The 22,588-nt window shown below is 43.1% G+C and overlaps 1 protein-coding gene across 1 annotated transcript in view; it reads right to left on the bottom strand.

Annotated features, from left to right (window-relative positions):
• Nucleotides 1-20,906, bottom strand: part of LOC126092495 (39S ribosomal protein L39, mitochondrial) — a 74,649-nt gene extending 53,743 nt beyond the window's left edge. Inside the window, exons 1-2 of the mRNA XM_049908113.1 lie at nt 20,688-20,906; nt 9,402-9,596 (exon numbers count right to left, since the gene is read on the bottom strand). Of these exons, the coding sequence (XP_049764070.1) occupies nt 9,402-9,596; nt 20,688-20,772 (280 nt within the window). The 5' untranslated portion in view covers nt 20,773-20,906. The remainder of the gene's footprint in view (nt 1-9,401; nt 9,597-20,687) is intronic.
• Nucleotides 20,907-22,588: the final 1,682 nt, after the last annotated feature.

Here is a 22,588-nt window from a genome sequence, read left to right as displayed (position 1 = left end):
ACAACAACTCAGGCAGCACGGGCCGTGCCCAGTCAGTTTTACATTGGGCATGCCTAGCAGACAGTTCCCGGTCTACACTAAGTGAAATGCGACGGACAACGTGAATCGTGTTAATACACAATCGGCGACGAATAGGGTCATTCTTTCATGTGTTGCGTCGTTGTTCTGGTTTCACAGCTTATCCACAGCATGGAGGATTTGGCGCAGGTTTTGGTTGAGCAGCAGACGGAATTCATGACAACCATGAAACAAGTGCTTCCGGCGTTGCTCTCCACGCAGTCTGCCCCAGCACCATTCCCTCCTCCCTCTCACCCGTATGACGAGACGGCAGAGGATTAGGACGCATATGAACATCGCCTTCGGCAGCATTTCCAGGCATTTCATGTTGCCAATGCGGAGGTATGTCGTGCTCTTTTCTTGCCTTGGATATCTCCCTCGCTGTATCAAGTTTTGCGGCAGCTAGTGCCGTTGCAGGAACCCTCGTCCTTGTCTTTTGACGCATTTGTTCATTACTGTCTTCCTATTATAACCGCCGCATGCATGTTGTGGCAGCTAGGGCCGAGTTCTATCAATGCAAGAAACAGCCCCATCAGTCTTACCAGGCGTGGGCCGCTACCCTGCACGGTCTTAGTCGCAAGTGTCATTTTGTCACAGAGCAGTTGTGAGAGTCGTATGCCCTCGTTATGGTGCGAGATGTCATTGTTCGTTCAGCCCCTGATAGGGAGGTCCGGCAACGGGCCCTTCCCTTGAGGACGTCCTGTCCATTGCTCAATCGTATGAGGTCTCTCACGCCGCAGGTCAACAGTTGGAAGCATGGTGCGACATTGGGGCGGTTCAGGACGGTGCGGCCACGTCCACTGCGTCCGGGGGGGGGGGGGGGGGGGGACCACGTTCAAGCGGTACAATCCGGCCATTACGGCCGCTCCCGCATGGCGCGTAAATAGAGGTTAACATCCTGTGCGTCGTGCTATATACGTCATGATCAGTCAGAGTGCACTCAGCGTTGGGCCGTTTGTCGCAAATGTAATAAAAAAGGACACATTGTTAAAGTTTGTCGCTCAGCCTCAAAAGAATCGAAGGATGCTGGTACAGAGGACATGGACGTTGACATTCAGGAAAATTTCATCGGGCCAGGCTCCCGATGCATCAGCACACAAACTCTTTATCGAGGTGTCGGTTCGGTCGCGCTGATTACAACTGCAAGTAGATACGGGCGCGGCAGTTTCCTTGTTGAATGCACAAACTTACTCCGACCTTGGGTCGCCCCCGTTGGCACCAGTTTACCAGCGTCTCCACGGTTATGGTAAACAGTTCATTCCCCTACCGGGTCAATTCACTACTGACGTTACTTACAAATCAGTTACTCGGCCTCTTACTTTTATTGTTGTCAGTGATGAGAGCTCCGCTAACCTACTTGGATTGGATGCCTTTGAAGCTTTCGTTTTTTTCTATTGCAGACACCATACAGTTGGTCTCCGAAGACGTTCCCTATCAATCATTGGAATCTTTGATCTCTGACTTTAAGGACATCTTTGAGGAGGGCCTGGGGCGTGTTTCAGACTTTAAAGCTCACTTAATGTTGAAGGCGTCGGCTCGCCCGCGTTTTCTACGCGCGAGGCAGATCTCCTTGGCTCTCCGCCCTCAGGTAAAAGCAGAGCTAGACCGGCTGACAGCCCTCGGGGTCATTCTTCCCATTTATTCTAGTGAGTGGGCTTCGCCCCTCGTTATTGTCACGAAACCCTCGGGAAAATTACGTCTTTGTGGCGATTTCAACGCCACCATTAATTCCCAATTTGTGGTAGACACCTATCCCTTGCCTCGTTCTGATGAATTGTTCTCCGACGTAGCAAGAGGCCAATATTTTTCGAAAATCTATCTTTTGGAGGCTTATCATCAGATACCACTTGATGAGGACTCCAAACGGCTGGCGGTCGTCAACACCCCATTTGGCCTTTACCAATACCAGCGGTTGGCCTTCGGAATATCCAGTGCCCCGGTGATATTTCAGTGTTATCTTGAACACGTCACAATCCCTCATTGTATTAATTACCTGGACGACATAATTGTCACATGCCGCAGCATGAAGGAACACTTGCACAACCTTTGAACCCTCTTTCTCAAATTCAGGTCCGTGGGCCTGCGTTGCAACCTGTGTAAGTCGAACTTCCTCCAACCGTCCATTGAGTATGTGGGCTACACCATCTCTCGTCACGGCGTCCAGCTGCTAGGAAGTTTGGTCCAAGGTATCGTGACCTTCCATGGCCTGCTTCGCTGAAGGAGTTACAAACTTTTTTACGCAAGATTGCCTATTACCACCGGTTCATTCCCAGGGCTTCCACCATAGCCCGCCCCCTGTACTGCCTTCTGTGCAAGGGTGTTCCTTTTGATTGGTCACCTGCATGCGAGCGAGCGTTCACCTCGTTGAAAGGCCTCCTCACATCAGCGCCTTGTTTGGCTACTTTTGACCCCAATAAGCCATTGGTCCTGGCTACAGATACTTAGCAGTATGGGGTGGGGGCGGTCCTGGCCCATCGCAACGCGGATGGCTCCAAGCAGCCACTGCCGTTTGTGTCTAAAACTCTTAGTCCCGCGCAGGCCCATTACTCCCAGGTGGAAAAAGAGGCTTTGGCCATTGTCTACGCTGTTACTAAGTTTCACCCCTTCTTGTATGGCACGAAGTTTCAGTTAATCACTGACCATAAGCCATTAATATCGTTATTTGGCCCCCCTCTCAGATTCCGGATAGGGCGGCCCACAGACTGCAGCGGTGGGCCTTGTTCCTCTCTAAGTACCATTATGACATTTATTTTTGCCCTACCGGACAGAATGCCAACACCGACACTCTTTCTCGTCTTCTGGTGGGCCCGGATCCTAAGTTCCATCGGGAGGAGATTATGTGTTTTCATTTGGATGTGGCGTCCCGCCAAGCGGTTGATGGCTTCCTGATCACTAGTTCTAGAGTCACCAGGGAAACGGCAGGTGACCCGGTTCCCCGTCAAGTAGCTTGCCTTGTTCAGCAGGGGTGGTCGTCCCGACCTCCAGGCCAGGCCTCGGACGCTCTTTGTAATTATTTTGTTCTATGAGACCGCCTCTCAGTCTTGGAAGGAGTTCTCCTTCTGGCTATCGATGATACAGCTCCTCGCGTGGTTGTTCCTGCAAGTTTGCTAAGGGAGGTCCTCACGTTATTACATGAGGGGCACTGGGGTGTTTCCCGTACTAAAACCTTGGCTCGCAGACATGTGTACTGGCCCGGTATTGACAGAGAAATTGAGCACTTGGTGGCCACCTGTACCCAGTGTGCGAGCCAACAAGCGTCTCCCAGGTCAGCGTTCTCTTCATGGCCGCCTGCAACCCAGGCATGGGAATGTGTTCACATAGATTTTGCGGGCCCGTTTCTCAATGGCCTTTGGCTCATTGTCATTGATGCTCATTCCCGATTCCAATATGTTGTTCGCTGCTCCTCAACCACCTCAGAAGTTGCAATCCAGGCACTCGCAAAAATCTTTTCTGTGGAAGGTCTGCCAGTCACCCTGGTATCGGACAATGGACCTCAGTTTATTTCACAGACCTTCCAGGATTTTTGTAGGCACTTCGGTATTTAGCATGTTTGCTCTCCCCCCTTTCATCCACAGTCGAATGGGGAAGCATGGTGCGCACATTTAAGACGCAGATGAAAAAGTACGTGCACGAATTTCCTGCGGAGGAGGCGTTGACGTTTTTCCTGACGGCATACCGGACCACACCGATGGGAGAACGCAGCCCCGCAGAGCTCCTCCACGGGCGCCAACCTAGGACTCTGCTGCACCTCCTCCGGCCTGGTCCTCTCCAGTCTTCGCAAAATGGGGTACCCAGCTTTCCACCGGGTATGTCGGTCTGGGCACGTGGGTTTGGTCGCAATCCACGTTGGATACCGGCAGTGGTCCTGTGCCGCAATGGCCGCCGGACCGGGAGGTACGTTGTCACCAAAATCAGCTACGTCCATGTTTGGGCACCCACCCTCCAACCCCTCAGGCACCGGCTTACCCATTGCCAGATGCTACCGCCCCTCCCACCTGTGACTCTGCCACACTGCGGTGGTTCTCAGTCTTGGCGGGCCTCCAGTAGCTCCAGCACCGGCATCGCCATTGTTAGAGATGCCTCGGCGAGAGCCGGCCCCCCTGGCAGGCACGGTTTCTCAGGAGGCTGGTTCGCCTGTGGTCGTGCCTTCCCCATCGTCTCCGCCACTGGGTCTTGCCCCTCCCGAGATGGAACAGGATCCGCAGTTCGACAGTTTGACACCTGTTCTGTCCCAGGCTCTGGTGGTGGGACGATGGGGGCCTCTTCGTGTAGGTCACTTCCAACCGTATTCGAAGGTTCCGGCTCGAGGGTTGGCAGATCCCCCACAACTTCAGCATTCCAATGGATGTGGAAGTCATCACTACTGCACGACGCTCCATCTTCCGACACAGTGGATCACAGTGGCTTCACCCCCCGAAGGAGGAGGAGTGCAGTAGCCACCAGAAAGATCACGGGAGGCGCACATCGCCACGGCGTGTCACAGACAGTAGTTGCCGCAAGTAAAGTCCCGTCCACCAGAGGGCACATGAAAATTCGGCCGCGCCCTCTGCCGGTGGAACAACAACAACTCAGGCAGCACGGGCTGTGCGTTTTACATCGGGCATGCCTAGAAGACAGTTCCTGGTCTACACTATGTGAAGTGCGACGAACAACGTGGATCGTGTTAATACAGGTACAGCATCGGGAGGCTGTGGAGCAGGGGGGTGGGGTAGGGTAGGAAAGGAGGGAGGGGATGGAATGAAAAATAAGAGGAGGAGAGAAGGATGGGTGGGTGCGTTGGCAGAGGGTGGCACACAAAGAGGCAGGGTGGGAGATAAGAACAGGGATGACGTGATAGGACAGTGGGGGTGAAAACTGTTGGGTGCAAGGTGTGGGGACATTATGTTACTGCATGTTGAGGCCAAGGTAATTTTGGGAGCAGGGAATGTGTTGTAAGGATATCTGCACAGTTCAGAAAACCTGCTAGTGAAGGGAAGGATCCAGATGGCTCAGGTAGTGAAGCAATCACTGAAATCAAGCATGTGATGTTCAGCTACATGTTGCGTCACAGAGTGGTCTACTTTTCTCTTGGCCACAGTTTGGTGGTCGCCGTACATCCTGGTGGACAGCTGATTGGTTGTCATACTGATACAAAAAGCTGTGCAATGACTGGAGCAGAGTTGGTATAAAGCATGGTTGCTTTCACAGGTAGTTCGGCATCTGGTGAGCCAGAATAAGCCTGTGACAGGACTGGTATAGGAAGTGGTGAGTGGGTCTTTCATACATATATGATCCTTGTGGCAAGGGGTTGGGACTGGGAGTGGCATAGGGATGGACTAAGATGTTGTGGATGTTGAGTGGGCAATGGAAAACCATTTTAGGAGGGGTGGGGAGGATCTTGGGTAGGATGTCCCTCATTTCAGGGTAAGATGATTGATAATCAAAGTGCTGGTGAAGGATGTGGTTTATATGTTACAGTGTGATGAAGGAGGCACTCCTGTGTGGCTGGTTCTTGGGGGTGGTGGGAAGACTGGAGGTGTGAGGGGAAACAGTAGGGGAGATCTGTTTGCGGACTAGATATGGGGGATAGTACATGTCTGCGAAACCCTAGGCAAGGCCCTCAGTATAATGGGCAAGGGTGTACTTGTCACTGCAGATACAACATCGCCAGGTGGCCAGGCTGTATGGAAGGGATTTTTTGGTGTAGAAGGGATGACAGCTGTCGAAATGCAAGTACTGTTTGTGTTTGGAGAGTCTACTGTGGACAGAGGTGTGGGTGGAGCCATTAGAGAGGAGGAGCTCAGTGTTCACGATGGCAGTACTCTGGGTTGAGGAGGACCAGGTGAAGCAGATGGAAGAGAAGGTGTTAAGATTGTGAAGGAATGAAGATCAAATGTACTCCTGTGTTGTCAGTTTGTGACTTAGTAAACCATAACTGTTTTACAACAATGTATTTCATTGTGTTCCTGGTTAGAAAAAAGTCTTTTGTCAACAATCCATGTAATATATATCATATCTTAATTTGTATATGTACAGTGCATATGCGCAAGGTGGCATGCAACAGCATCACAAGTTCACCAATGGGAAACCATCTTAATGCAAGGATACCCATCACACTCAGTGTTCCAGACCAACAGTTGTTGGCACAAGGATTTGACTCACATCTGCATGCCTATCAACTATCTAAAATAGTGGAAGGAGCTGCTGCTTGTATTGTGTACATTTTAGTATCTATAGTGCATTATACATTAGGATTTAGTAAGACAGTTTTGTTAGTGCATTTTCATTCAAGCTATTTGAAGAGACTGTCCTTTAACACCTCTTGAATGACATACACCATTTATGGCTCTGAGTCACTTTACAGTTTCAGCATTCGTTCAGTCCAGTAACAAACATGGCAGTTGCAAAAGAATGTGGAGGTGACCAGAGCTATCCACAGGATTAAAATTCTTGCTTGTAAAAACTCTGTTGCCACAAAGAAATCCTTGCTAAAGCATTAATTCTACTCTACATATGTCTAATAGTGGCAGAAAAAGAATATTAAAGTATCATTTAGTTAATTGGCTGCTTAGTTCCATATTCCACATATAATTTGCAGCACATCAATAAATCATTTCACATATGAAAATCTGTTGCAAACACAGACTAGTAACTACTGCATACATGCTTATAATTTACACATTTACTACATGCTACAAACTTCTAAATTCTCCCACAGAAGCCATTTTACATCAATGAAAAAGTAATCAAAAGTTTCTGTCACAGCATAATTTCCCCAAGTCAACTTTAACAAAGAGTTGATTTTATATCTGTTGTTGTAATTAAGGACACAATTACTTCTTTAGAACTGTGGTGCAAACTGTATAGAGGTGCCTATAAATATTACCACTACTAACATCACACATTATTTTTATTAGACAATTCTGCATAATCCCATAGTCACCACTAATATGCCGAAATGAATCAAAAACAAGTCCTAGGAGCAGACTCTTTGCAGAAAACCCCTTAAGATCTCCCAAATTTCCCTCACTACAATACTGTTATTTGTGATAAATCCAATACTTGTCTCATCTGCCAAAAATGGCTAATTCTGCTTGTTGTTTCTTATATTCATGATGAACAGTACTGGAGCTAAGACTAAATCTTTACACACCCAAATTGTGATTTTACTGTACATGAAAAACTTTACACAGTGTGTCATTCTTAGCAGAGAGAAATCTGTTAAGAATGTCTTGCTGTGTTCTACTGGCTAGAAACTCTTTAGTCCATTCACAAAGGTGGCCTGATATTAAGTATGCTCATATTTTGTTGGATATTGGACACTGGAAGGAGAATGTATCCTCACTGAACATGCACCAATTCTCATTGCCAAAATATGGAGCACTGAAACAATGACCTACATAAGTCATGCCACATTGGCATGTGATCTGATAGACCCTGGGTTTCCATAGTCTGAGGTCATCCTTGGCACTACCATGCAGTGCCTATGTTTTAGCTGGTCAACAAAAGACAGTCCTCATTTGATGTTTCCTAAGAATACAAGCTATCTTTTCAGATAATGTGCCACAAAATGTAATAAATTCAATGGCCACATTCTCCTGAGGTTCCTCTTCTGCTTCCACTGACTATACAGTCTGTGTAGGGTGTAGTGCTCTCTGAATTTGCCACTCTGTGTACCTGTTTTTCCAGAACACCATCCTCAGATCTTCAAGTTCTTGGTCGAGGCTCTCACTGTCAGAAATGGTGCAAACCCTACTTACCAATTCTCTGTCTGTCCATCTTTTCAGAGATGGTTGGCTGTTCAGTACAGAATGTCAAATCATACACTTTTCAGCCATCTAAATTTCCAAATTGTTATTTTATTGGGCTACTAGTTTTAGCAATATATTCTGACATCTTCAGGCCCCCTGCCAACTCATGTAGTGTTTGAAGTAATCGCTGTCTCAAAAATCTATAATACCAGTCTTTGAATGCTGGCCCCTATTTTGACTGGACCAAAGGTGGGAATCTTCCAACACATTTGTCAGGGGGCCTGAATATATTGCCAAAACTGGTAGCCCAATAAAATAACAATTTGGAAATTTAGACAGCTGAAAGGTGTTTAATTTGATGTACTCTATGTACCAATGTTTTGAGCATGTCATTCCTCTGAATTGAATGGTGTCAGCTGTGCGCACATAAGTGCAAGCCAGTGTGCATCTTCTTACAGTACACATTATGGCTCAAAGTACAGTTTGCTCATCATTTTACCGGTACATCCAGAAACAGGAGTACTCCATGCACTTCACCTTACATGGTAAAATTTGTTGTTCTGGTATTGGAATTGAGATGTACAAGAAAAACATTCAGGTCATCTCTTCCATGTGGCTACATAACTGTGTCAACATACCAGAAGAAACAGTTAGGGTGCCATTTGGTGGATTACAGAGCTTCATTCTTGAAATGTTCCACTTACATGCTGGCAACAACTGGCGAAAGTGGGCTCCCCATGGCTACCCCTTTCATCTGATCAAAGTAACCACCATTGAAAAGAAATAACATTAACATCAAAGATGTGCCTAAAAAGGATGGTCATCTGTATGTCAAATTTCTGGCCAATAAGTTCCAAAGATTCTTGTAAAGGCACTCTGGTGAAAAGAGAGACAAAGTCAAAACTCAAAAGGATGATAGAATCATTGAGCCTAAAGTTGTTAAGGGGACCAACAAAATCCACAGAGTGGAGAATATGATGTGAACATTTTCCAACATAAGGACTAAACCATGCTTCAGGTAGCCTATTTAGCAAGTGAGTACATCTGGATGCCAATGCTGCTAAGAGTGGGGCATAGAGGGGCCCCATTTTTGTGAACCTTTGGAAGTCCATAAAATATCAGTGTACAGGTGCTCTCAGTCATAGTTTCTTAACAACTTCATTGGACAAGCCGGAATCTTTGAGAATCACCATGGTCTTTTGTATTCCTTATCAGAATAAGTTGGGCCAAAATCAGGCTTTTCCAAATGTTGTGACCTCACACCTAAATGGTATATTACTGTAGAGTCACCAGGAATCCACAACATTCCATATTATTGTTGGGACATTCACATTGGAGTGCATTTACATTTACTGCAGAGACAGACTTGTATAAACTGCACTCCAAATGCAAATCTGTACAAACAACAAGAAAAGCCAGGATCCATGAATGAATACTATTTTTACATCCAGGAGTGGTTTTATAACAACATACAACTCTAATAAGCTAAAAGATGTTACATGCCATACACTTTTAAAGGGTGAAAGTGAGGGGACACAATTAATATGTGGGCTGAATAGGTATACTAATGATAGTCAGGCCACAATACCAATAATATTTTTTCAACAAACTTACGTTCAGCACAGTTAAATGGAGTTGATATTCCTTTGTTCATGACAAGGGTTGCATCAGCAGGAGTTCCAATATACTGAACTTCAATTTTCTCAATACGCCCAACAGCTGATTTCTGCCTTTTTTTCTCATCACTAAATAGCTTGCTTCTCCTCTTCCTTGTTCCAGCAGTGTCCTCAGTTGAGCAAGCCAATCCACCTGAAACAAGCATTTTTGTTGCTCTTAATTACATCAAACAATATTTGTCCTGTGATACACAATTTTATGGCTGGAAAGATCAGACCTGTGTCTTTGAGAAAGGAATACTGAGTACTATACAAGCTCCATTAATGCCAAGTGCTATGCTGTGGTAGGGATACTTTCCAACAGCAAGTTGATACATGCAATCAATGGTTAAGGGGTAAGTTTCTGATTACTGGAAGGCAAGACTATCTTTTTCATGGCACAATCCGAAGGATTCATTTTAAAAATCATCAGTTTTTTGGTGCTATCCTCATTTTTTTATATTAGCTTAAACTTGTTATTTTTGCATATTTTCCATTTCTAACAGCTTCAAAATCTTTGTTACATATTCTAATGTTTGTTTTCACACTATAAATTTTCCCATCTGCTCTCACTTTCAGTGCTGAGTTAACTCTTTATATGTGCTTCAGAACTGCCCGACTACCCTGCCAGTTCTTCTTGTATTTATTTATTTATTTATTTTTAAGATGTCGTTCCTCATCTAATGTTTCTAGTATGTTTTCATTTCCTACATTATCAGTCAGCTTAATTTTTAGTACCCAGTCAATTTAATTTTTAGTAGCCTACCCTTCTACAGCATAGTACTATGAACACTATTTGTTTCTTTTTGAATGTTTTTCCAGTGCTCCTGATTTATTCACATACAATGGCATACTACTGACTGTTTTAGAAACATTCTCTTCAATTTGGCTATATGCTCCTTCCCCCCCCCCCCCCCCCCATGGAAGAATTCTTTTGTGGAGGAACGCTATCCTCATCTGTATAAACATACTCCTTGTTCTGGTCATATTACATACTGATAATCTACTCAGTAATTCTTTAACTATCCACAATCACTCATTACAGCAGTTAGCAACATACAATTTCATGTAGGTGCATGAATATATTCAACAAAATTTTAACATCAAAGAAAAATTTCTCAGATCCCACAAAAAAACTATTTTGGAAATTTTAAGAACTGCTTTCAAGGTATATTTTTTTCAGGGTCCTGCACATTTCTCTCAAAGGGACTGTGAAGAAAAATTATACAAATAACAATCAGTACAGATGCTGAAAAGTAGTCATTCTTTCTTCACTCCATCTGTAATTGAAATTCCAAGAAAACTAAACTGAGGATTAATACAAACTAACCTCTGTCATAAAACTTTACACTGATATAAGTTCAGCCAACCTATATTGATTCAATCTACACCAAACAATCTCTGATGCAACAATGCAACAGTACTTCCTTTTATGAATGCAATTTAAGAGACGAGGTACAATTGTGCTGATGAAAGGATTGCTTGGTTACACAATGCCATACTCTTTTAGTGCCCCCACTAAGAGATGATGAGATGAGTGTGATTAAAATAGCTTAAAGTGAAAAATTTATACTGAAATAAAAATAAAATAGTTAGCTTAAAGTTCATTTCCAACATTGGGAAGGAGCAGTTATATACAACATCATTGGTGGAACTTAAGTTCCAACCACCACTCACAAAAACAATTCCTTGGTGTTGGCAAGCTGGATTTTGACTATTGATGGTGGTACTCAGACAAAATGTCCACCACTGTTGGGTCTATGTCCCTTAGTTAGAATTGGAGACTTCCATTTCTCATTACAACAATAACAAGGCTTCTCTTACATCTGTTCCACACAGTTATGCCATTCCTGGGTTCGTTTATAGTGTTCAGGAATTATCCTCATGACCTATGTTTACTCTCCTCCATAATTCGGGGGCATCTGGTCTATGCTACCCAAAAGGCTGCGAGCTCATTTGCTGCTCATCAACATTAGAACCTAAAAAAAGCCAGGGAGCTGTCTCTTTTAGCAAAGCAATACCCCTCACTCTACCAGGAACCAGACTACAGTATCTTCAAAGTCGGCCAGAGGCTGTGGAATGGTTGCTTCAATGGCACAGCTGAGTGACAAGGTTGGTGAAAGTGTGCTGATAAAGTTTTTGATAAGAGGGCAGGTAGAGGTAAAAAATAATGATACTGTATTGCACATATGTTGTAGCAGCTAGTGCTTGGACGTTGGTACCAAGGAGGAGAGGAGTGATATGTACCATCAACAAAGATGGTCACTTGGACACCTTTAGCTCTCACCCCACTGAGATCATCCTTTCTGTGGAAGCAACATTCACTTAGCACAGGGGTGGTGGAACCATTGAAATGTGCTTCATGTAAGCACAAGCATAATGGTCTTTCCAGTACTGAAAGTTTCAGTTTCTCCACATGACTCAGAATCTATTCAAGTTCAACTGCAGTACGGGAACCACTTTATAAGTAAGGTACTTCTTTCCCCCGTCTTTGTGCTGGGGCAGGAATTCTGTGGCATGCAGAGGTTTATGTGAGGGGATGGATGGGTGCCTTAGGCAGACTTCATATTCCATAGTCGCCAAGGCGGAATCATTTGAACCATCAGAAAGAACTATATCTGCATTTTCTGATGCTTTACAACCAATTTCTTCTGTGTTTAATACCTTCCCTTTGATTTTTCTGTTGGAGAAGACTTCAGAGGTACTTTCATGGCAATGGCAGTGCTTTCTAGTTTAAATGCGTCTGCCTGTTGGTGCAATAGAAGCTCCATAGCATCGATGACCATAGCATTTTCTAAATGTCTGGAAGGATTGTAGGTTTTGAGATAATAGTTCTTTTGCAACTGCACTTACAAATGCAAGTGTTTGCACTGGCACTGTTTATCTGCTGTAGTGCGCTGACCATATTTGGTCAGAAATGTGAAAACTAGGAAGAGTAGATTGCAGCATTACCAGCCTCATGCAAGTGTCTTATGATGAGATATAAACAGCAATTGCTACGTTGCAAGGAAAGACGGCCTGGCAAGATATGGAAACAGTTGACATAGCAGTGCCTAAGCGGAAGAAGGTGGAAGCCTTTCCTCATTGGAAGCCATGTAAATGTTTAATATACATGTCACAAGACAAAGCAAAGTCCAAGCAGGTGCAGGCTGAAAGCATACTAATATCTACCCATTTTGTACTAAAGTCACTTGTGTTAGTAATGCAGCTGTAACCACCAGAAGGACTGTGACACTTGGGGCACCATCTGGAATGCTGTTCGAGGACTACAGTTTGACTCTACATCGGGGCAGCCTGTCCTGAGATCACAAAGTGCAGAGTTGTGACCACAATGGGCCCACCCAGATCTGGGAAGCAGCACACCAGCCATCACTGGCAGAAGTAGTTGCATAACAGGCCTCCACTCGGCCTACACTGTGCTCTGTCAAAATCACACACAAGGTCACAGAATGCTGCAGCCACACAGCTGGTGCCTGTAATGAATCATGGTGGGTAGCCACAATAAAGTGTTTTGGAATTCTTGGCTGTCTGACTTGTGCCACATGGTGCCCACTTGCACCTCTCTGACTACAGACCTCTTCACTGGTGTCAGAAGTGGGATGCTATGCTGATGTGCATGCAGCTGTCATATTAGCAGTTGGGTACAAGGAAATTGACGTGTCAACTGGATCGTAAATTACACGGGCAGTGTTTTCTACTGATGTCAGCTGTTATATGAGTGGATAGACAGGGCATGTGTGGAAGCAATGTCACCAGCCATGGGACATTGGAAGAAAGGGCAGACATCAGCGTAACAGTAACGGTAGTTTTCAGCATAATAGCAACAGTAGTTTCAGGGGTATGGGACTGGGAAAGAAGCAGACAAAAAGACCCAGGGGAATCCAAAGTCCACATACAGACATTCCCAGTAAGATTAGATGCTACAAAGTCATATGCAAAGGTGGATTTTGTGGTCACTAGGATAGTACGGCAAAAGAACTGCAAGATACTGTTGGACACAGAGGCACATGTGTCAGTTGCCAGTGGTGATCTGCTGGAACACAAACAGTGGAACTCACCATGGTGCAGACTGTGTAGAATGAGGGAAAGAGATGTCAGAATTTTGGGATTGCCAGACATACATTTTTGCCTGGGTATATTTCAGTTTCGATAATGTATAGAGAATGTGCCACATATGAGGGAGGGCTATGACATGATTCTGGACTTAGATTTCTTGCAGCACCTGATCTTTGACAGCATGTTGTGGAGCTTGGCGGAAAAATGTTTCAGTTGGGTGGAACTGCTGCCCGTGAAGCAATACTGCAAGGTGATTCTACCATGCATGAAAATGGAAATGAAGTCCCATGCTTATTTACAGAGCATAGGGGAACGATGCGGGAGACCCGCACCGCCTTACTAGGCAAGGTCCTAATGGAGGTGGTTTGCCGTTGCCTTCCTCCGACCATAATGGGAATGAATGATGATGATGAAGACGACACAGCAACACCCAGTCATCTCGGGGCAGGAAAAATCCCTGACCCTGCCGAGAATCGAACCCGGGACCCCGTGCTCGGGAAGCGAGAACGCTACCGCGAGACCACGAGGGGCGGACACCATGCATGACAATCAATTTAAACTGCAAGCAATCACACTGACTCAATTCACACAATTGTGTACCTAAGGGTATCGGGAAATTGCTCCGGGTTAACGTTAAGTCTAACTTACCAGTAGGGATGCCGTGTGTGGTGGAATAGATGGAAGGAAATAAAGTATTCTATAAGGCCAATTGCTGAGAGAAAAGAAGTGCTGTAGATGTACAAGAGATAAATGGTGATAACATATTATTGTGGTTACTTTTAGTGTCAAGGAAATAAGGTTAAGAAAGCAGTTGGTGATCACTAACATGGATATCCTGGAGGAGGAAAAACGGGACACAAGGGTTGTTGGCCACAGACAATAAATAAACACCACTTAACTGCATTACAGGGGAAGTTGAAGCATCTAAAGGGAAGGGATAAGGAAAGGCTGGAAGAGGTCCTGTTGGAATTTAGGAATTTGTTTTTTTTCTGAGAGGGCTATTGCCAGCATTGGTTATTATGCAGCACTGAATACCAACAGGAAATGAATCACCTGCTTACTGCAAACCATATAGTCTTGGACTACCTGCAGTCGATTCTGGAAGAATTTACTTATCAGCAGGTGACAGATAAAATTACTGAGGAAAGTACGAGCCCATGGGGGGCAGGAGTTATCATCATGCCCCAGAAATCAGCAGATGAATCATTGAAATTCAGATTTTGTTGTAATTATCGACATCTGAATGCTATACTGTAACAGACAGCCATCCTTAGCCGAACATTACAGAAATCATAGATTATTTAAGCTTGTGCAAGTATTTTTCACCATGGACTTAAGGATTGGCAACCATCAACTAGAAGTCGTTCCGGAGGACCAACCAAAAACAATTTTCTTCGCCATAGAGTCATTATCAACATAGGAGGAAGCCTTTCGAATTAAAGAACACACCTGCAATATTCCAGAAGTCACTGGACAGAATTCTCAGAGGACTGAAACCACATCAGGTACTGGGGTATGTTGTCAATGTAGATAAAGATGTATTTCTACTTACCGAAAGATGAGACATTAAGTTGTAGACAGGCACAATTAAAAGACACTTTCACAAGACACTTACACAAAGCTTTCGGCTACAGCCCTCATCAGGAAAAAAAAGAGAGACAAACACACCATTCATTCACACAATCAAGCACACATCATGCACATGACTGCCAACTCCGGCAGCTCGGACCAAACATGGGGTATTTCAATGAAATAAGTGTCTTTGCGAGTGATATGGAACAGTACATACAATGCTAAAGGAAGTACTCTGCCATGAATTTAACAATAAGTACAGAGAGGTGTAATTTTTTGTTAGAAGAGATGGCATACTTTGGTCTCATAGCTGGCGAGGATGTGGTTAAGACAGCACCCAAGGCCAGTTAAGCTATGAGTGAGTTTTCAGTGCCTGAATTAGTGAAGGATCTACAATCATTTCTTGGAGCTGTGAATTATTACAGAAGATTCATAGAGGGATTTGTGTGTATTGCCAGACCACCGATGCTACTGCTGAAGAAAGGCTCAAAATTTGTTTGATAGAGGATTGTCAACGTGCTTTTGAGAAACTGAATGAAGTTTTGACATCAAATCCAATCTCAGTGTTTACAAATTTCAACAAAGAATTCACTCTGGCATGTGATGCATCCAACCATGTACTTGGTTGTGTGTTATCTCAAGAAATAAAAGCCATGGGGCACCCAGTAACCTATATATCAAGACAAATAAACTCAGCAGAGAAGGATTACTTCACAGTGGAAAAAGAAACGTTGAACCTTATCTATGGAATCACCGACTTTAAATATTATCTGTATGGGAAAATGTTTTGACTGATTACAGATCATGCACATTGAAACGGTTGCTGTGGTTGAACGATCCATTCAGTAAATTGACATGATGTGCAGAATGATTATGTGAGTTTGATTTTGATGTCATACATAAATGTGGAAAGAAACCTGAAAATGCAGGCAGCTTCAGTAGGAAAGTAGCAGTGTTGCAAATACGGCAGTAATGAGCTTAAGGAATGGCAGAAAGCACAGAAGACAGATGACTAAAGTAAACAGTTTAGTGAACAGTCACAGTTTTGTATACAGGATGGGTTGCTGTGTAGAGAAACCAAGTTGAGACCATGAGTGGTACTGCCGGAAAAGCTGGGGGGTAAAGTGTTACAGGAGACACATGATCACGTGTTAGCAGGTCATGCGGAATGCAGGTCTACCAACAGAAGAGTAGTGGAGAGGTACTGGTGGAAGAACAGGGGCAAGGCAGATGTGGACCATTATGTGTGGAGTTGCATACAGTGTGCACAGAGAGCAGATCTATTCACATGAGAGTACCATCAGAGGTTATCTGAAGTATTAGCAACATTCCAGTTGCTTGGAACTGATGTTTCAGACCCTTTCAACAAAACACCAGCAGGGAATAAGTACGTACTCACAATTACAGACCATATTTCAAGAAAAGTGGAACAGCAACAGTCGCACAGGTGTTAGTAAGCAACTGAATACTGCAGTTTGGAGTACTTGAATGATAGTGGCAGATCAGGGAACCAATTTTACATTGGATTTGTGCAAGGAATTGTGTATGCTGTTATATGTGAAGACACTGAGAACAATTCCTCTATATCCTCAAGCTAATGGAAGAACAAAAAGGGTGCACAGAACAACAGGGCAAATGCTAGGACACTATGTGGATGCATGCCATACCAACTGAGATGTTTATTTGAAGTATGTAGTCTCAGTGTATAACATGAAGCAGCAACAAATACAGGATTGTCACCACATAATGTGATATACAGTCATAAGATGCCATCGCCATTTGTTATGTTAAAAACCAAGAAGGGTATGACAGGAAAATCAGTTAAAGATTTCGGAGTGCAATAAAGGAAATATGGAACATGGTGTGCAAGGCAAATACACACACACTGGAAAAGCAAGAGGAAATAATGAGCTGCACAACAAGGATGTCACAATATAAGCACACAAGTGCAGCCTGAAAGCATATAAATACCTTGCCATTTTGTAATAAAGTCACTCATATTAATATCACAGCTCTTCCACCACTGGGGACTGAGACATTTACAGTACAATCCCGAATGTTGTTCCCTGGGAAGTAGTGTATGACCTTCAAAGGGAGTCAGTGGATCATGGCCGTAATGCCACCTGCAACTGCCGCTGGCCAGCATGAGGAACATAAGGTGCACTGTTACACCCCCCCCCCACACACACACACACAGGGGGGGGGAACGCAGACTGCTGCAACCATGCTGCCGCTGTCTGTAATGAATCACGGTGACTAGCTGGAACAAAGTAACTTGGAATTTTTGGCTGTTTGACTGGTGCCACAAGCACACCACTGCAACCATGCTGCCGCTGTCTATAATGAATCACGGTGACTCTGGCTTTTTGAGAGCTGAAGCACATGAAGTAGTGAAAGAGCGGGGGTTTCACAGCTTTATAGACTGTTTTTGGCTCACATGTATGGAATACACTTCTTGTTTTTAGCCCCTGCATCTTCTTTTCCTAAAGAAACACTGTACAGTGTGATACTGAGCAATTAAGAGACCTCACAAAGGAAGAACAAACACTGTAGAGTGTGTGTCATAAGGGTTGGGATTTAAAACAGAACACTGGATTGGATACATAGTGCCTCATTTTAAACAAATGGATCTTACCCTGATGTGTTCTGGTGGTTCTGTGCTATTAAATGTAAGAATGACTGCATCTCTTGTTACTAGTTTGCCATCTACTCTTCTCATCATATTTTGTACATCCTTCACACCTTATTGAGTCACTCATTTTCAAGTCCTTCTTTTCTTTGCAATGTCTGTAATATCTCTGCATGACACATCTCCGTCACTATAGTTTAATGTGTTGTACAGCTCTGTTTGTATAACATATTTCCCAAGGCATTCAGCAGCCTGAAGACATACTGTTTGTTGGGAACTGGATGTTTCAACCAACCATTTCTCAAATGTTTTACAGATTTTAAAGTGTCAGCAATGGTCTCTATAGCCGAATGTTGTTCTATGAAACAGAATTTAAACTGCTCTCTTAGGCTCCCAAGTAACCACAACCTCAAAAATCATGACTCTTCGAAAATAACCAAGAAATTATTTTAAACACTCATCGGGCTACACTACATATCAGCCCATCTCCACAGCGACTTTTCCTCCAGTCACATGCATTGGATTTAAAAAAAGATGCAGCTATTTGGAAGGAAGGGGGAGTGGGAGGCTGAGCATCTCACTAATTTCTTTCCTCTCTGCCATGTTTTAACCAGCTTTTAAACATTGATCATTTATATGGGCCAATATTCAAATATTTCACACACTTTGAAACTTAAAAAATTGTTATGTATAAGGCTCAATGAAATTAAATTCCCTGAGATTTTGCAAAATTCCTGAAATCCCCAGAGATCTCCCTGATTTTTTTGATTTTTCAAGGTAAACTGTAATTTCCTGAGAATTCCAGGTTTTCCAGAAGAATCGCCACCAAGCAACCTAAGACAGACCTCAGATACGCTACAGATCAGTCTGTTACCACAGTCACTTTTCCAACAATCACATTTGTTGACTTTTCCACCAATCACATTTGTGGACTTTGCTAACTCACAAACCAAAATATAACATTGGAACACAAATCAATACCCCAAAAAATTCTTTCATATTCTGAGAAACAAACCCAATTAGCTATGGCCAACAGAAGCAAATTACCAACTGAGGCAAGCAACTCAAAAACTGCAGAAACTGTAAATGCACTTTAACTCAAAAAGTCAATACAAAATACAGGCTGTTGTAATGGGCTGATATGTACCGGAGCCTGTTGTCAGTTTTGGCATCATATTTAGAGTACTGTACTTTGTCATATTTAACACATTTTTCATTATAAAAACCAATTCAGCAGAGTCAATTCAGAAAGTCTATGTCAGAAAATGGGATTCAAGTTCAATATCTGTAATAACTCAAGTACCAAAGAAAGCAGGTGCATAGGCTTACAGGTGTGTATATTAGTGAACTATCGGTGTGATACATCATGGCTGCAAAGTACTAAGATGAATACTCTACAGAAGAACGGAAAAACTTGCAGAAGCCGACCTCCAGGAAGTTCAGTGTGAATTTTGGAGAAATGTAGCTACATGCGAGGCAATACTGATGTTGCAGCTTCTCCTAGAGATAGGTTAAGGAAAGTCAAACCTACGTTTATAGTTTTGTAGACTCAGAGAAATCTTTTACAATGATGAAAGTAGCGGGGGTAAAATACAGGGAGTGAAAAACTGTTTACAACTCATACAGAAACCAGAGGGCAGTTGTAAGAGATGAGGGGCATGAGAAAGAAGGAGTGGTTGAGAAAGGAGTGAGAGAGGATTGTAGCGTATCACCAATTTTATTCAATCTGGGCATTCAACAAGTAGTAAAGGAAACTAAAGAAAAATTAGGAGTAGGAATTAAAGTTCAGGGAGAAGTAAAAACTTTGAGGTTAGCCAACATCATAATTCTGTCAGAGACAGCAAAGAACTCAGAAGAGCAGTTGAACAGAATGAAATGTGTCTTGAAAGCAGGATATAGGATGATGATCAACAAAAGCAAAACAAGTATAATGGAATGTAGTCATATCATCAAATCATTTGCTACTGATGGAATTACATTAGAAAATACGGCACTTTAATTTGAAGATGAGTTTTGTTATTTAGGCAGAAAATTAACTGATGATGAGTGAAATACAAAGGATAGAAAATATAAACTGGCAATGGCAAGAAAATCACTTCAGAAGAAGAGAAATTTGTTGACATGGAAATTAGATTTAAGAAAGCCTTTTATAAAAGTATTTGTATGCACGGTAGCCACGTTAGGAAGTGAAACATGGATAGGAAGCAGTTTAGATAAGAAGAGAAATTTTTGAAATGTGGTGCTACAGAACAATGCAAAAGATTAGTTGGGGAAATCATGTAGGTAATGAGGAGGTACATAAAATAATGGGAAAGAAAAGAAATTTTTTGGCACAATCTGACTATAAGAAGGGAATAATTGATAAGACACTTCTGAGGCATCAAGGGATCACCAATTCTGTATTGGCGGGAAATGTGTGTGGGGTGGTGGTAAAAAAGGCTGTAAGTTGCAGTAGTTATTCGGAGATGAAGATGATGGCACAGGATACAGCGCCATGGAGAGCTGCATCGATCCAGTATTTCGACCGAACAATCACAAAAACAAACAACAATTCCCAGGCCCCTCCCCCTCCTGAAATATTGTTTATGGTGACGGACTGATCTGTGACTAGGTCGATGTCATATCATGTACACTGATGTATGCTAAGCACATACACCGTACATTAACAAGGAAAAATGCACGACCTGCAATTATATACATAATATATACATGATTTGCAACAATAGATTTTTGCAAGTGGCTCATGAACTTCGGCACAAAGGTTCCGTTTCCATAAAAGGTATCGAGCCACGTAAATAACACATCATAACGCTATATAATGATTACACATTGCAGTCCAGATGCGGCACGGTTGTCATGGTCTAAGACAGTTGATGAACGAGTTTTTCTTAAAACTATTAGGGGCCAGATATGTAATATTTCTTAGTAAGACAGCTCTGATACGGCTTGACTGTAGCCGAAATATTTTTGTAAATAAATAGAACTTACGAACAACCGTTCCTGATAATTTGATGCTGCAACATATATTCTTTCCTTGATACACAATCTTCGCAGCAGCAGAGGGTAGAATCATTCTTACAATACTAACTTTACGTTACTGTCTTCTACTTTATTAGTAAACTGCACTATATACTTGTCGACCTCCGGCAAATTGTAAACATTACACAACGACATTCACATGTCAACAATGTCAATGAGTTTTATTATCGCAGGTTATAACAAGCAACGAGACAAAGAAGGCGTTGGGCAAAACATAACGTAACTGATAGAAATAACCGGTTACTGAGAAGTAACGGTTACTGCGATAACCGTTCCTCTGATTCTGGCAGTTATTTCAATAACTGTTTAGTGTCAACAGTGCCTCGCGCCATCTGTTGACCGAAGATCGTACTGCGCATTTGGAAGGCGTTCTATAGACCATGGGAATAACTGTGAGACTGCGCGCCATCTGTTGATAAGATGTACTATTTCGTGGGCCTTCGTTACTTTTAGCATAAACAATTAAATAAAGTTAATATCCGAGCCGTGGCTGATAGGAGCTGCAGTACAGGCATTAACAAGTACGGTCGTTCCCTTAAGCCACCGCCTTACGTGTTAATTTAGCTTGGACGGGTAGTAGAAGGAAAGTTACTTAGGAATTCGAGCGACTATGGAAATAACTGTCAGAGACCGGTATTCTCCTCTGGCAGTTATCGTTATTGGCTCTCTGGTAGTTATCGGGCTACCACCACAGATAACCTGGAAGCTGGTAACGGAATAACTGTGTGTCTGGACGTTCCTGACTCGTTGACTCCACGTGCGTCTCGCGGGCCCCGAGGAATCGCTTCATGACGTCATCAGAAAGGCTGAAAGCGTGACAGCGCTGCCTGGTGACTAGACCAGTAAACAACTCTGTTGACTCAATTGACGTCACACGTTGGCTACAGTGTTTATTCAGACTTGCCTTCAGCTGTTGTTTTGGAATGTCAAATCAATCCAAATTGTTTGACTGAAGCTTCCGTTAACAGAATAAAATGTAGAAAGAAGGTTTAAATGCGAATAATCTGGATTATGGTGACATGATAAATCCGCAGCGTAGTCAAAGTTACATATTATAGTCGTACGTGATTGATTGAAGCCAACTGATTACAAATTACTGGTCGAAAGGCAGAGTGATTTATAGCATAACACATATTACGCATTGCGGACAATGTGTCTAAATGTTTTTAACGCATTAACTGCATCTTACTAATGTAGGCTAACTACCACTGAGACGTTTGCAGCACGAATTTGTCTTTGAACCCATACCAGCAGTAGCAAATGCGGAAAAACGAATCAAATATGGTAAAGGATGCGTAGTGGAACGCCCATTGCATTTTTCCAGTTTGTGTACAATATCTGTACGTAATATGCATCAAAACACGTCGGATGCTTGTTCATCTTCTAATATATGTTTTTTGGGGATGACCTAGTAGTTTTATTTTTTTATTATGAGAAATGCGTTAAATGTGGGAAAGTGCATTTCAATATGCTGCAAACAAATATTAGGCAAAGACACACGTCTGCCCGTTACCACAACCTTTATTTTTCATTCGCTGTGTTCCACAACTGTCAACGAAATTGTCGCTTTTCAGCCTAATGTAGACCTCAGACTATGCTACAAATAAAGTTATGATTACTCCAGTCAAGGTTTCTAGGGAAAAGGGGGCGAAATCCAGATATGTGCTCTTGCCCTGTGTGTTACCGATATGCTTAAATTTTGATCGTTGTTTTTCTGTAAACAAACAGCTATGTGCCAATCACATCTTCCTGTATGTAGTTTCTCAAAAATCCAGTTTATGTGATCTTAAGATAAAAAGAGCTCAATGAGGGAATATTAATAGATCGAAGCAATACTGACATCTCCAAAT

This window comes from Schistocerca cancellata, chromosome 7, assembly GCF_023864275.1.
Source record: "Schistocerca cancellata isolate TAMUIC-IGC-003103 chromosome 7, iqSchCanc2.1, whole genome shotgun sequence".
In the NCBI taxonomy this organism is placed as follows: Eukaryota; Metazoa; Arthropoda; class Insecta; order Orthoptera; family Acrididae; genus Schistocerca; species Schistocerca cancellata.
Note: the sequence above shows the minus strand (reverse complement) of the source record. Positions and strands in the feature narration are given on the sequence as shown.